Source organism: Blennius ocellaris, assembly GCF_963422515.1.
Source record: "Blennius ocellaris genome assembly, chromosome: 12".
Taxonomy (NCBI): Eukaryota; Metazoa; Chordata; class Actinopteri; order Blenniiformes; family Blenniidae; genus Blennius; species Blennius ocellaris.
Window position 1 is genome coordinate 25,227,402 of NC_137661.1, and position 15,753 is coordinate 25,243,154.

At 39.6% G+C, this 15,753-nt stretch overlaps 1 protein-coding gene across 1 annotated transcript in view; it reads right to left on the bottom strand.

Annotated features, from left to right (window-relative positions):
- The window catches only part of LOC308137428 (1-phosphatidylinositol 4,5-bisphosphate phosphodiesterase gamma-1-like), a 30,460-nt gene that overhangs the window by 8,776 nt on the left and 5,931 nt on the right, over window positions 1–15,753 (bottom strand). Inside the window, exons 2-20 of the mRNA XM_080506105.1 lie at window positions 14,613–14,762; window positions 13,594–13,687; window positions 11,786–11,833; window positions 10,261–10,345; window positions 9,168–9,248; window positions 8,829–8,863; window positions 8,498–8,570; window positions 8,289–8,384; window positions 7,342–7,460; window positions 7,010–7,095; window positions 6,049–6,169; window positions 5,795–5,963; window positions 4,952–5,071; window positions 4,746–4,853; window positions 4,472–4,656; window positions 3,325–3,525; window positions 2,054–2,173; window positions 1,774–1,957; window positions 926–1,003 (exon numbers count right to left, since the gene is read on the bottom strand). Of these exons, the coding sequence (XP_080362231.1) occupies window positions 926–1,003; window positions 1,774–1,957; window positions 2,054–2,173; window positions 3,325–3,525; window positions 4,472–4,656; window positions 4,746–4,853; window positions 4,952–5,071; window positions 5,795–5,963; window positions 6,049–6,169; window positions 7,010–7,095; window positions 7,342–7,460; window positions 8,289–8,384; window positions 8,498–8,570; window positions 8,829–8,863; window positions 9,168–9,248; window positions 10,261–10,345; window positions 11,786–11,833; window positions 13,594–13,687; window positions 14,613–14,762 (2,153 nt within the window). The remainder of the gene's footprint in view (window positions 1–925; window positions 1,004–1,773; window positions 1,958–2,053; window positions 2,174–3,324; window positions 3,526–4,471; window positions 4,657–4,745; window positions 4,854–4,951; window positions 5,072–5,794; window positions 5,964–6,048; window positions 6,170–7,009; window positions 7,096–7,341; window positions 7,461–8,288; window positions 8,385–8,497; window positions 8,571–8,828; window positions 8,864–9,167; window positions 9,249–10,260; window positions 10,346–11,785; window positions 11,834–13,593; window positions 13,688–14,612; window positions 14,763–15,753) is intronic.

Consider the following 15,753-nt stretch of genomic DNA (forward strand, 5'->3'; position numbering starts at 1 on the left):
AACAAAAAGCCACAACAACAATAAAGCCCGACACAACAACAAAAGGACACAACAACAAAAAATCACGACACAACAACAAAAAGCCACAACAAATAAGCCACAACAACAAAAAAGCCACAACAACAAAAAAGCACGACACAACAACAACAAGCTACAACAACAACAAGCCACAAAAAAAGCACGACACAACAACAAAAAGACACAACAACAAAAAGCCACAACACGACAGGCTGCTACATGATGATTGGTCAACATTGAATCTGCCATAACGTTATGTTCGTGTTCCTCCGTCCATCGTTTGGTTACACTTTGGTTCCGTCAGAAAATATTGTCCCCCCAGAAACAAAGCCTGTTCACCGACCGCTGCACACTTCCTTTGTGTCTTTTTGTTGTGACTTTTCGTTGTGCTGTCGTCCCTTCTGGGCCACCGTACATGGCTGTATCCCCATCTGTCCACATGTTGACGTGCCCTTGAGCAATAAACAGAACTCCAACCTGGACCGAGCACCTTGTACGTCAACCGTCACTGTTGATGTGTGTCAAAGGATGAATGTGACGAACATTGCCACGCACTATTTACTACTTCATGGAGGACGACAACGTTTTCCCACTCGAAATATCTAAATATTTCACGAAAAGGACAATATAAATAGTATTTTTCAACATAATGACACAAACAAAATGTGAATTCTTTGCAGTAGAAAAGCCTCACAAGGAAAAGTGCTGGGATTTTAGTCTTTCAATGAAGCAGTGACTTGTTCTGTCCAGCAGGGGGCTCTGGTTGTCTCAAGAAAGAAGCATGAGCCTGGACTAAGAGGCCCTCAGTGGAATTCAACTAAATCATACCGAACCGGCTGATCTTTTTCTGAATAAAGTGATCATCCCTCTCGGTTCCACCCCCCTGGCCAATCGGACCGTCACTCACCCGAGCTGTGGGCATCTTGTTGGCTTCCACGTAGAAATGGGGAGTGCGAACCTCGTACAACGCTCCGTAGTCCAGCTCCTGAGGAGAAAGGAAATTAAAGAATATAAAATAAATACATAAGTAAAATAATAAGTACATAAATAGATAAATGGGTAATAAATGAATACAGTAATAAATGCATAAATAGATAAATAGGCAATAAATATAAAATAATAATAAATACACAAATAGATAAATAGGTAATAAATAAATAAAATAATAAATGCATAAATAGATAAATAGGCAATAAATATAAAATAATAATAAATACACAAGTAAAATAATAAGTACATAAATAGATAAATAGGTAATAAATGAATAAAATAATAAATGCATAAATAGATAAATAGGCAATACATATAAAATAATAATAAACACACAAATAGATAAATAAGTAATAAATAAATAAAATAATAAATAGGCAATAAATATAAAATAATAATAAACACACAAATAGATAAATATATTAAACAAATAAATAAATAAATAAAGTCCATTTACATTGGTTTACTTATTCATTCTAAAACCTGAAATTTATTATTTGCAGAGCACCAAACACAGTGCAAATAAATATATTGATAAATATAAATCTAAATATATTAAAGCTGTAAAAGAAATTAAAGAAATGCACTAAAGCAAGTAAGCAAGGATTTTCTTTCTTATGTTTTAAAAATAGCTGAGTCAGCATTTAATTCACTCACGTCAATAAAACTATTAAGTTTATGCACCGGCGGGCATTTAAGTTTCCCCCCCAAACACGTGAAGTGAAGCGAAGATTAATTTGTGGGCGGAGCTTGGCGCGGACTGACCGTGGTGCCCATGCGGTCCAGCGTGTCCTCGTTGATGGGGTAGCGGAGCCTCATCTTGCGGTACAGCGGATGCTTCTCGTAGTAGCTCACCAGATCCACCAGACTCTCGAACTCGGCCGAGCTGCCCAGCATGAAGAGGCGGCCCTCCTGCTGGATCCGGCAGTGCTTGATCTTCCCCTCCGCCCTGCGGGCCAGGCACAGCTCCGTTAACGGGGATTAAAGTCAGTCGGGCGGCGGCGGCGGCGGCGGCGGCGGTTTATAGCGTGCGGCGACGTCCCACCTGAAGGAGATGGCGTAGGAGTTGTGCTCGCTGCGCTTCCGCAGCAGGAAGGCGCCGTCCCTCGGTACACGCATCAGCATGTGTTGGGCCTCGACCCGGGACAGGCTGGAGTGGTACCACCTGCACGGCAGGGGAGACGTTACCACGCCGACGACTCACAAACCATCCCACAAGAGTAAATCCTTCGAGTGACGTGACTCGTTTTCTCTTAATTTCAGATTTAAAACCTTCTGGGATTGGTGGCATCTGACGCCCGCTATATAATATTTACATACAAACAGTCTGCTTTAGCATTAGCATTAGCGCCTCTTATTAGGTGCTAATGTTTACAAGAGCATTTTCAAAAAAGTTCCACTTTGGGAGCCGTTTTCAGGCCACGTTTACACGTACCTGGGTATTTAAAAAAAACAACAACAAAAAAACATTTCTCTGCATTTGAGCCAAACATTTACACGTAAACGCAGCTACGAGTTTCCGCAAACGATGATTTCTGCAAACTCAAAGAGATTTTCAAAAACTCTGTAGAACCTAAATGGGGGTAGGCAGATATTTATAACACAATTTGTTAAGTTGTGTTTTTTTTTTTTACAGGATTCTGATTGGCTATCGTGGTTTTGTGTGTCTCATTACACTGCCCCCTACAGGTTTGGCTGCTCATGGCAACTCTGAACCAGCTGTATATGCAGATTCGTGTCAATGAGGGGGAAATATCCTTTAAAAAAAAAAAAAAAAAACCTGGGAAGGTGAAAAGCGTTGCCTCGGTGTCTCCGTGTGAATGGACAAAAATAGAATTCAAGTTTTGTGGTGTCGCTTGAAGAATGTGTCATGTAAACAGGGCCTTAGTATTATGAACAATGATAATATCGCCTATAAGGCTATAGAATTACTTTTTAAATCAGTATAAATAGTGAAACTATTTTCAAAGAAGCCTTTTTCAGTAAAATGTGTCGTCATTGATCATACTGACCCTCAGAATAATTAACTGACTGAACCACATCGACAGTAAATTTTACAAAAAAGAAAAATGTTTACATATAAAAGTAAAAAAAACAAAACAAATTAAAGGAGAGTCAATGTTCCTGGATATACGAACATGGTTTAGTTTTTCTTTTTCTTTTTTTCCCTTTAAAATTTTAATTAAATAACCCTCTTTGTTTACCCCACAAATCCCTCCATGTATACTTTCCACTGAAGACTGTTTACATGTAATCAAGTGTATTTACAGAGCAGCGCCGGCTCTCCCGCCCCTCACACGAGCGCCAGCGACTCACTCTCTGCTCTCGTGAGCGTTGGGCTGCGGCACCGGGCCGCCCAGCCGCATCTCGAACTCATTGCAGCGCAGCGGCGTGTCTCTGTAGTGGCAGATGAGGCGGTAGAGGCTGTCGAACACCAGGTTGTCCGTCAGGTAGAAGCGCGTGGCGCCGGACTCCTGACGCGAGTGGATCCTGCAGTGCTGCACGCGGCCCGAGCGCCTGCGGGGAGAAGTTTTGGAATTGTCATGTTATCATTATTTTTTTCTCCTATTTTTGAATTAACATGTGATTGATTTATGTTTTTCTATTCGTGGCAGGCACAATAAAAGTTCCTGCGGGAATTTTCTAGTTGATTTATGGTTTTTCTATTTTTGAATTGTCATGTTATTTTTTTTTTCTATTTTCAAATTGTCATGTTATTTTTTTAATTATATCTTCGAATTACCATGTTATTTTTTCTCTATTTTTGAATTGTCATGTTATTGATTTATGTTTTTCTATTTTCAAATTGTCATGTTATTTTTTTAATTTTGTCTTCGAATTGCCATGTCATTTTTTTTATTTTGGAATTGTCATGTTATTTATTCCTTTTCTTTCTATTTTAGAATTGCCATGTTATTTTTTTAATTTTATTTTTGAATTGCCATATTATTATTTTTTTCTATTTTCAAATTGCCATGTTATTTTTTGTTTCTATTTTCGAAATGTCATGTTATTTTTATTATTAGTATTTTTTGTTCATTTTGCTTTGCAACATACAGGGCGAAAGACAGAGACAAACAACAACAGCGATACCCCGACAGCGTTCACCCAGAATGATATTTAAAAATCCTTACAGTACAGTAAACTGTGTGTGTGTGTGTGTGTGTGTGTGTGTGTGTGGTAGGAGGGGAGAGATGGAGAAAAAATATGATATAGTAATGAAATAACAATAATGGTGGTAGTAATAATAGCAATAATAATAATAATTTAAACAATCCACTCGGTTCCGGTCGGCTGTTTTCAGGTCGACACATTTTAACTCCAAACGACAGGAAGGACCTGCAGCGTGTGGCGAGGAAGTTCAACCCTCGACGGATCAAAGCGAGCGCAAAGCCCGGCGCTGATTTCGGAGATCGCGATGATTCCCCCCCTTTGAGGCCGCCGGCAGAAAACAGCCACTGACCAGAAGGAGAGCGTGTAGTCGCCCACGAAGGTCTCGCTCTCTCGGACCAGGAAGGTTCCGTCTTTGGCTCCGCCCTCGCAGTACTCCTGCAGGAGCTTCTCCGCCACCTGCCGCCCGTCCCGGCCGCCTCCCAGCTTCCCGTGGAACCAGCGCTCGGCACAGTGCTGCTCGTTGTTGTTGCACTCCTGACGGACGGCAGGGGGACGGTGAGAGACCCACCGACGCCCTCGCTTCCAAACGGCGGCGGCGGCGGTGGCCAATGGCGTAGCGTTACCTCTTTCCCTTCTTCGTCCTCCTCCTCGTCGGCCGTCTGGTAGCGGGACGTCTCCTCCGAGTAGTAGATCTTATTGCTGGTCAGGACAAAGTAATGCGGCGTCCACGTCTGGAAATCACACACACGTTGTGTGTTTTTTTTTGTTGTTTTTTTTCAGTGCGCCAGAACGCGCTTCCTGCGGGCGAGCTGCGCGCCGACACACTCACGTGGTCGATGGGGTCCTGGAGGTAGAGGATGCCGTTCTTTAGCGAGTTGCTGATGTCGTTCTCCGAGTAGCTTGCCGACGACACCTCCTCGTACAGCGTGCCTTCCACCAGCTTCTTGTGCTGCGGAAGGACCGATACCACTTTATATACAACAACATATTGTAATAAATTGCAATATATCACAAAATGTATTGAATGTATTGTTATGTATATGTGTAATCAATATAAAAGTAAATATAACTCCATATATTTTTCAATATATTAATAGCGGCAATTCCTTATGTATTTTCCCATATATTGTAACATATTAATACAATATATAATTCATATATGTTTTTTTATTTACTTATTTTTTTATTAGAAATCTTCAATACAGGTCAAATGCAACAAAAAGGAAAAAATCTAGTAATATATATCAGATAGAACATGTAGGTACATTGTGCATTACTCTTTGTATCCATAAAAACAGTTACATGTGCCTATGTGTGTGTATATATATGTGTGTGTGTGTGTATATATATATATATATATGTGTGTGTGTGTGTATATGTATATATGTGTGTGTGTATATGTATATATGTGTGTATATATGTATAATATTTTAAATATAAATGACAAGATATGAGCATGAAAAAGATAGTTTTTGATATTGACACACACAAACATGAAATAAATGAAATTAAATGAAATTAAGATTGAGCATCAGGGTGTAAAGCCATGACAGACATCAGCTTCATGAAATCTTTTCAATTAACCAACAAATGAGAATACTAAATATTTCAATATATCAAAAGTAACTATAGTTGAGAATACATTTGTGTGTGTGTGTGTGTGTGTGTGCACCTTGATGAGGATCTTCCTGCGGAGCTGGTGGGGTGACGGCAGCTCCTCGGCGTTGCTGTCGACGGCCTTGGTGAGCAGCAGGTCCCCGAACACCTTCCTGAAGTGCGTGGCCATGTTCCTCTGCTGCACCACGCTGCAGTGGTCCTCGATGGACAGGATGACGGGGTACCTGGTGGGGATTCAGTCCATTTTATTTATTTTTTTTAAACTGCGGCTTTTCGGAAAACAAAACATGAAAATCGTCGGGGACTCACTCGGATGTGACGAAGGCGTGATCTTTGATGGTGTGCAGAACGTCCAGGAACTTGATCTTGGAGGTCAAGGTGTGGCCGTGGTAGATGATGGGCAGGTCGTCTGGTCCGTCCCAGCAGTCCACTGACAGTCACACACACAAACAACAACAAGAGAGCTTGAGCACAGAAATCAGAACTGAAGCTTCTAATTGATGACTGTTTGTCAGAAATAAGAAAAGAAACACAAATAACAAAAAAACATAGTTATATCATAAACATGTTCCTGTTATGAGAAACATTAGCATCAACCTTATTCAAATATCTGCTAACTGTGGTTAGCATTACTAGCTACATGTGATTATTTCATTAAATGTAAAAATCTAAATTATAGAGCAACTTCCTCTGATTAATATTATATCACACTACATTATCCTATAATTCATAATATACTTCCAATTCATATGTATGCGTGTGGAGATAGATAGATAAATATATATAATAATTATATTCATAATAATATTCATAATAATAATAATAATATAAAATCAATTGAAATCCTGTTTTACAAAAACAATATATACCTTTTGTGATATTTATTAAATATTTATATTTAGTAAATATTATCAAGTAATAATATATGAATATATTTTATATTGATATAGACTTTAACTAGATAAATAAATAAGTAAGTAAATAAGTAAAGTAAATAAGTAAAAAATAAGTAAGAAAGTAAATAAGTAAGTAAGCATCTATTTATTTAATTAATCATTTATCGACAGACAGATAGATAGATAGATAGATAGATAGATAGATAGATAGACAGACAGACAGACAGACAGACAGAGAGAGAGAGAGAGAGAGAGAGATAGACAGACAGACAGACAGAATGACAGACAGACAGACAGACAGACAGACAGACAGACAGAGAGAGAGAGAGAGAGACAGACAGACAGACAGACAGACAGACAGACAGGTGGATTACGTTCGATGCAGCGGCAGCCCATCCTCAGGCAGCGGGCGTAGGCCTCCAGAGACGACTCACTGGAGAACTGGTCTCCTGTCAGGTAGCTGGAGAACGAAGCTCGTCACATTTCTGCTCCTCCGACGTCTCCTCGTCTTTCTACCACACTAAAACCGACTGTGCGTTTCTGTACGCTGCCACAGTCGGGACCTTATCTCAAATTCACGTTACGATTGGGTCGGTGAACGTTGGGGGGGCGGGGACCTGATTCCATATAATCTAAAGATTTACTTGATTCGTTTTGGCTGCAGCACTTTTATCTGTGTTTTTGTAGATTGCAGTTTGGGACCTACGTGTTGTGTGAGGAGGAGATCCAGTACTGGGACAGCGGCCTCTTCATGTCGTCAGGGACGACGGGCGACAGGCGAGGGTCACACACCGAGTTCTCTTTAGAGAACAGGAAGGTCAGAAACTACAGGGGGAAAAGAAAAGAAAATGAAAAGCGAGAACAATTAGAGTGCTGCATCAATTTGTGCATGTGCAAATGTCTGCATGCATACAGCTGAGTAAAATAGGGAAATATCAGGAATGTAAAAATGCATTGAAAGAGATTTGAATGGAATCAAATGCAACAGAAATACAATTATATAATAATCCCAGAAGAAATTATTTTACAGTGTTGTTCCATGAAGAATGAATAGAATATAAAATAGAAATAAAAAAAGAAGTTAAAATATAAAATAAGATAGAATCAACTTAAATTAGTAATATAATATAATATAATATAATATAATATAATATAATATAATATAATATAATATAATATAATAAAGGTATTACAAGCAAAATTAATCAAAAGAGTCCAGTAATTAATAGTTAAGTTGATGAAGGAGATAAACACAAATAAATAGAGAGGGAAGATTACAGTCTGAGGACATTAAGATTTCAAAGAGGAACAAATATTTGATTTATAAAGAAAAACATTAGTGAAAATTAAACAATAATAATGATTTTTTTTGAAGTATTAAATGGTAAAACTACCAGTATTATGATAGATTGAAGGTACACCAGTTAAAACGGATTTAAAAATAACAAGGTAATATATCAAGTAAGTAAGTTAGTAAATAAATAAGTAAGTAAATAGGTAAAAAAGTAAATAAGTAAGTCAGTAAATAGATAAATAAGTGAGTAAATGAATAAATAAAGTAATTATAAATAATAAATAAATGCTACAAATGACAACGCCAGCTGTAAACAGACGTATTTATCGTCAAACGTGTGACATTTGTCAGTTTCTCGCCTCGTCCAGCTGCAGCTTGGGCTCCGGCTGAGCTCCGCCCCTCGTGTAGCCCACCAGGAAGTCTCTCACCCGGCTCAGGTCGGACGCCCAGGCCTCCTGGGACCAGGGGGACAGAGACACGTGAGACACACAGCAGGTTTCACACCGTGAACCCCGCAACCCCTGCTGACAGGAAGTCCTCCACCCCCCCACACCCCCACACCCGTCACCTTCTGGTCCATCTGCAGAAACTTCTGGAAGTCATAGAGGGAGATCTGGCACAGCTCCGGGCGGTCCACGTTTCTAAAAACAAATATTTTCTCTCATGAAGCAAAAAAAAAAAGAAAACACAAAAAAACCCCACATTTAAACTTGAATGTTGTTTTTCATCAATTCATCATAGATTTTAAGGGGCATCGTTTAATTTTACACAAGAAAAAGCTTCACAACAAACAAAATCTTCCTGAAGAATTCTAAATAAAATGAAATAAAGTGGATGGAGGAGGAGGAGGAGCAGGAGGAGGAGGAGGAGGAGGAGGAGGAGGAGGAGGAAGGACTCACCGCAGAGGAAAGGAGAGCTCCAGCTGCTCAATAATCTGAGAAGAAATTTTTTATATCATATTTTATATTATACCCAGATATTGCAATATATTATACAATATATAACTCATATATGTTTTTTTTATTTACTTATTTTTATTAGAAATCTTCAATACAGGTCAAATACAACAAAAAAGACAAATCTGGATACATTGTGCATTACTCCTTGTATCCATAAAAACAGTTTATATATATATATACTGTATATATATGTTTATATATACTGTATGTTTATATATAAAGGTGCATGTGCCTAATAAAATGTCCTGGGGGTGTTTGAGCGTGGTGTGTGTCACTCACGCTCTTCTGTGCGTCGAACATGAGCGTCCTGTACAGTTGTGCGAAGTTGGGATAAGACAGTTCACTGCGGGCCTCCACTTCCTGTGGACACATTGGTGTTACTGTGACTCGTCGAGTCAGAGGAGGAACCTCAAACACCCACAAAACACACACCACAAGAAAAAAACACAGTTTAAAAAAGAAAAAAAAAAACTATTTCTGGGTCTAATATATTAACAGAATGATACTTTCCGTTATGTGCAGCAACGGCGTCAGTTTGCCCTCAGTAAAGACTCGCAGGCTCAAACTGTGTATTACTTTTTTGTACTGAATCAGTCTTGTGTCAGTTAATAAAAATTAGAATGTATTGAGTTCTACGAGTTACTGCTATTAGAAGTAATTGATTTACTCTGCTTGTTGCTCAGAATACAAAGTAACTAGTCACTTTCTTAGTTGAGGAAGATGCTCTATAATCTGACGTTAGAGGAGGAAGATACTCTATAATCTGAAGTTAGAGGAGGAAGATGCTCTATAATCTGATGTTAGAGGAGGAAGATGCTCTATAATCTGACGTTAGAGGAGGAAGATACTCTATAATCTGAAGTTAGAGGAGGAAGATGCTCTATAATCTGATGTTAGAGGAGGAAGATGCTCTATAATCTGATGTTAGAGGTGGAAGATGCTCTATAATATGATGTTAGAGGAGGAAGATGCTCTGTAATCTGATGTTAGAGGAGGAAGATGCTCTATAATCTGATGTTAGAGGTGGAAGATGCTCTATAATCTTGATGTTAGAGGAGGAAGATACTCTATAATCTGATGTTAGAGGAGGAAGATGCTCTATAATCTGGACATTAAACTACAAACATGCAACCAGCAGCACGCAGGTCCTATAAAGGGAAACTGACCTTCATTTGTAAACAAAACTGATACAAAACAACCATTAATTCAGGTTCTGCAACCGACTGAGATTCCATTAGCTTAGCATTAGCTTTGTGTTGCGCTCATGTAAGAAAGTCGGAAAAAAACTGTCTCTACAAAAGACCTAAACCTGACTGCAAACATTGGTACGGAGACGCACATTAATGATTGTATAACAGTCACGAGGTCCGACCTGAAGCTTGTCTTTGAGAAAACGCGTGTTGGGAACTCTGAAGTTGATCTGAGGCAGCAGCGTTTTCACGTCCTTCACCGTGATGCTGCAAAACAAGAAGCACAGCAGCAGACGAGTGTGAAACCATCCTTCCAAAGAGCCGCCGAGCCCTGAAACTCGTTAGCATGTAGCAACGCTGGTTTGTGAGCCCTGACACTCACTAGCATGTAGCATGTAGCAATGCTAGTGTGTGTGAGCCCTGACACTCATTAGCATGTAGCATGTAACAATGCTGGCGTGTGTCAGCCCTGACACTCATTAGCATGTAGCATGTAGCAACGCTGGTATGTGTGAGCCCTGACACTCATTAGCATGTAGCATGTAACAATGCTGGTGTGTGAGCCCTGACACTCACTAGAATGTAGCATGTAACAACGCTGGTGTGTGTGAGCCCTGAAACTCATTAGCATGTAGCATGTAGCAACGCTGGTGTGTGTGAGCCTCGAAACCCATTAGCATGTAGCATGTAGCATGGGGTTCATAGATGGTGAATGGAAAGCAGGGAAACGACAGCTGTCGGGAATATGTTGGCGTAAAAATATCGGTATATAATTTATCGCCACATATCCAGTATCATGTATCTCCAAATAGCGCGGATTATCTTTTAGAAACCAAAGTATATTTATAATTTTCCATTAGATAATAGTTTTCCCTCATAATATATCAGGCAAAACAATATTTTATGCAATTTCTATCAGCTTGTTTTTATTTTATATAGTGTTATATAGTGTTTTATTTATATATATATATATATATATATATATCTGCTCCAGCTTGACTGGGACTTTTCCCAGCTTGTAACATTCTAAATTCCCCGGCACAGAAACACATTAGATCTGATGAAGTGCAGATAAGCTGCTGCAGCTGCCCGTGTCTTCAACACTCCACTTTCTTCATTTTTCTTTCTTTTTCTTTTTTTTTTTCTCTTTCTTTTCTTGGACAAACAGCACATGGACAATCGCTCGGTGATGACCAAAACACATGCGCCCATCAACCAGACGGCGGCGACGACCAGGAAGGAAGTGAGAAGAGCAGGTGGAGGGCGGGTGGGGGTGGGGGGGTATCAGGGTCATGGCCCGGGGGGGAGGGGGGGGGACAGAGGAGACGTCTCAGGGTGAACGGCGATGGCGGTGGCGGTAGCGGCGGCCACCAGGCCGTATGTCCAACCCCCCTTGTTACTATTTTTCGCGGGAGACAGGAAGCTGCCCTCTCCAAACCCATCGCATCACTTCCTGCTGGTTATCAGGCGGCGGCAGGCTGTTTGTCCTGGAGCCGGTTCCACCCAAACACCAGCGGCGGGCAGAGGCGGAGCGATGGGCCTGAGAAAGTGTGTGTGTGTGTGTGTGTGTGTGTGGAGGTGGAGGTCAGCGGGGAGACCTCTGCTCTGGAAAGCAGATCCAGATGCCTCCAGCAGACGTCGGTCCTCCGAGGACCGAACGACCCGAGGTCACATACCGGTGGCGGTGTCGGTTGGCGAGAGGCTCACCTGCCCTCGTGGCTCCGGTCCACGAGTTCGAACTGCTTCCTCAGCCACCTGTTGAGTCAAAACGCCAGAGGACGGACGTGAGTGGGCGTGATCGCTCACAGCTGCTCTGGTTGCTGTGACTTGTTTTGTTGGTGCATCACAAACTGCGTTTTCTGCGTCTGTTGTGCAGATTTGCAGTGAACAGTTTAACGCTCGCACATCAAAGCCTCACATCAAAGCCTCAAGTCAACCAGCCGCCGCCGCCTGGCATCGACCGGACAACGTTCATAACGGAGGGAGACACCCCCGAAGACGAAATAAACTGAAAACACACAAACTAATCCTTCTAGGGGTTTTTTTTCTTCTTCTCCAAAACACAAAATTAGCAGTTTTCTTTCCCTCCCGCTATGAAAAGAAAACGCCGAGTCGTGTCAATAACCACACAGCCTCTCCTCTGTGCCGCCGCGGCCGCGGCCAGGAATCCACCTCCGCACCTTCATCTGGACTAAATTTCTTCACACCAAACTAATGTTTGTCCTCCGTCCGTCCAACCTGCCACATCACGTCTCCGCTGCTTCCATGTCCTTTATACCAAACGTGAATTTTTCTACTGCGTCTCCTTCATTTCTGTAGTTCTAACACAGAAATAGTTTATTTATTTATTTATTTATTCATTCATTTATTTATTTAAATTTTTTAATTAATTAGATTTAGTCCATTTAAATGTTAAATTTTTTTATTTATTTCTTTTAAATTTATTAATTTATAAATGTATTGATTCATTAATTAACCTTTTAACTTTACTTGTATACACGTAAAAATACAACAAACAAAAACTAACAAATATTGCAGAAAAAAAATGGAACCCAGAAAATATGTTTAATTAATTAATTATTTTTTTTTATTATTATTATTTTTATATCTTCATTTGTGAACATTTTCTTTCCCACCTTTGTAATTTTTTATCTTTTTCTGGCTCCGATTAAAAATTATCATCCCGACAGTATTGGGCAAATAACAGAACATTTAAAGTTACTTCATCAGTGATCGCAAATAAAAGTCTAACAAGTAACTTTACATTTCTTTGAGATTACTTCAATGAGGTCGGCCCTATTGATGCGCACAAAGCTGCAACTAAGTACTACTATTTAAAAGTGGTAAATTTACTTTACTATTTACTCTGAAAAAGGAACTAAAATTGATGATTGAACTCTTAACTTGCTGAAATAAATTGAAATTACTTTAAATTCAGATTTCACCTCATCTTCATTAATTAGGATGTCAAGATTGACAAAGTATGAAGCATTATGTATTTAAATAATCATGTGATTTGTTCCATCAAATTGATCCATGTATGCAGATGATACTGTAATTTAAAGTTTGTTTTTTTTCTTCCTGGTTGTGTTTCTCTTAAGGTGTGTGAAACCTACAATCTAAAACAGAATTGTTTTTTACTACTTTCATTAGTAATTCATTACTTCCTGTTGTTATGATGAACCACATTAAGAATATCAATGGTTCTCTTTTACAATACCTTCAAATTTTCACCCTATTTTTCAATACTTGTATTGTTACTCTTTCTTACATGTATACAAGTAAAAATACAACTGTTTAAAAAAAAAGTTGCATAAAAATAAACTGGAATTACCTCTTATTTCATTGGCAGGTTACTGGTGAGCATAAAGTAGATTACATGGTATATTGTCATGTTTACTCACAGTGGAACAACATAAATAGTACCCATCCATCGCGGTAATACAACTAGTGGTATTTGTAATCTGTTACTTCCGCCAGTTTATTACTAATAACTATAGGAAGTGCGATTTCACCTGCTGGTCTGCTGAGGAGCCGGAGCTCTCTGGGTGTCCACCATCAGCCAGTTGAGCCCCGTGATCCACATGTTGACCTCCTCCTCACTGAAGGCTACACACACACACACACACACACACACACACACACACACACACACACACACACACACACACACACACACACACACACACACACACACACACACACACACACACACACACACACACACACACACACACACACACACACACACTTTAAAACACTGCTTCTGCTTTAAGGACAAGATGCACATTTGCCGAAAACGATGATGCCATGGCTCCGCCTCTCGGCCTGATAACCCCGCCTCCCTCTCCGTGTCTTATCACTTCCAAACAACAACAACAACAATGGCGGACTTCCTGCTCCAGGCGGCGCTGCAGAAGCTGCTGATGCTAGTCGGTTTAATACAGCCAGATTTTGAATTTCTCAAGTTTTTGGTTTTTGTTATGTCTTCGTCTCTAGTTTTGCACCACCTATTGGCCGGGCATGTGTACTACATCATTTTGTTCTACGCTGTGAAAGATTCTCATTGTGTGGGATCTTCCAAATATGTGGGAGTTGTAAAATGTCTGAGAGTTGTGAAACGAGTCAAGAGTTTTAAATTGTGTCAGAATTGTCAAACGTGTGGGAATTGGTCAAATTAGACGATTCGTAGAAAGTGTGAGACTTTAAAAAAAAAAAAATTGCATGAGAGCTGCAGAATGTGTTGGATTTCTCGGCTGAAGCCGCCCCAACAAAAGCAATCCCCCCCCCCGGGGGCCCCTCGGCAAGTTAATCTGGCCCTGAAATGTGACCCCCGTGTTGGTTTGTCCTGTGACATTTAAACAACAAGCTGAAGGCTCAAACGCAAACCTGATGGCAAAAAGCCTGGAATGAGACCGAGAGTCTCCACAAAGTCAAATAAGGATGTTTTACAACTTTTATCTTTTAATTAAGAGTTGCAAAAACAGTGGACACACACGCACTGAACACACACACTGAACACACACACACTGACCGGCCAGGCTGAGCGTCCGGAGGCGAAACTCCAGGCCGTAGAGGATGATGAAGCAGTGGGCGGAGTCCAGCTTACGAGCCTCCTCTGGGTAGCGCTCGAAGTCACGGGAGCCCTTCCCCAAGCGCAGCTCCCGGATCTCCCGTATGTCGACTGGAAGGTGGGAGGGAGGGGGGGGAGGGAGGATAGTGTTGCATGAACACAAATATGCACAACCATAAATCACACTTTGGCACATTGTTCATTTCCCTGCCAAACATAGAAAATCTGCTCCTGGAGAGCTGGACAAATACTCCCAGTGTGTGTGTGTGTGTGTGTGTGTGTGTGTGTGTGTGTGTGTGTGTGTGTGTGTGTGTGTGTGTGTGTGTGTGCGTGTGTGTGCGCGTGCACCCAAGGTTGAGCGCCAAACACTTTTGCTATATTGAAGCAAAGGAAAAAAACATGAATTTTCACTCCCTATTACAGAAAATCACATCAACTTGTAACGAGAATCTTTAGACTTTTATTCTAGTAAATAAATAAATGCTGGTCAGACACAGACGGACAGATATTTCTTAAGCATATTGGTATTATTTCCAAATATCTCATCAGTACACAGTGTACGATATAGGTGGGAGATTTTATTGTATTTTTTGGGGGGTAATTTCATCTGTCTTTCTGCCACTTCTGATGATATCGGTCCATATTTTAATGCTGCATATCCTTTTGTGAGTGAATACAAAAATAAAGCGAGAACAGGAAAATCAGACATAAGATATACTAATATCTTTTAAAACAATTATTGTGTGGCTCAAAAATAAATAAAATAAATAGATAACTAGATAAATGAATTCATAAATAAATAAATTAAAAATTAAAATGATTGCATGGATAAGTAATTAAATACATAAAAAATAAATGCATAAATGTATAAATAAATTTGAAAAAATTAATAAATAAACAAAATATTTAATAAATAAATACATAAAAAATAAATGCGTATATGTATAAATAAATTAAAAAAATTATAAATACATTTAAAAAAATGTATAAATAAATAAAGAAGTAAGTAAATAAATACGGTACATAAAAAATGAATGCATAAATATACAAATAAATAAATAAATAAATAATGTAATAAAAATTATTCATGAATAAGTAAGTA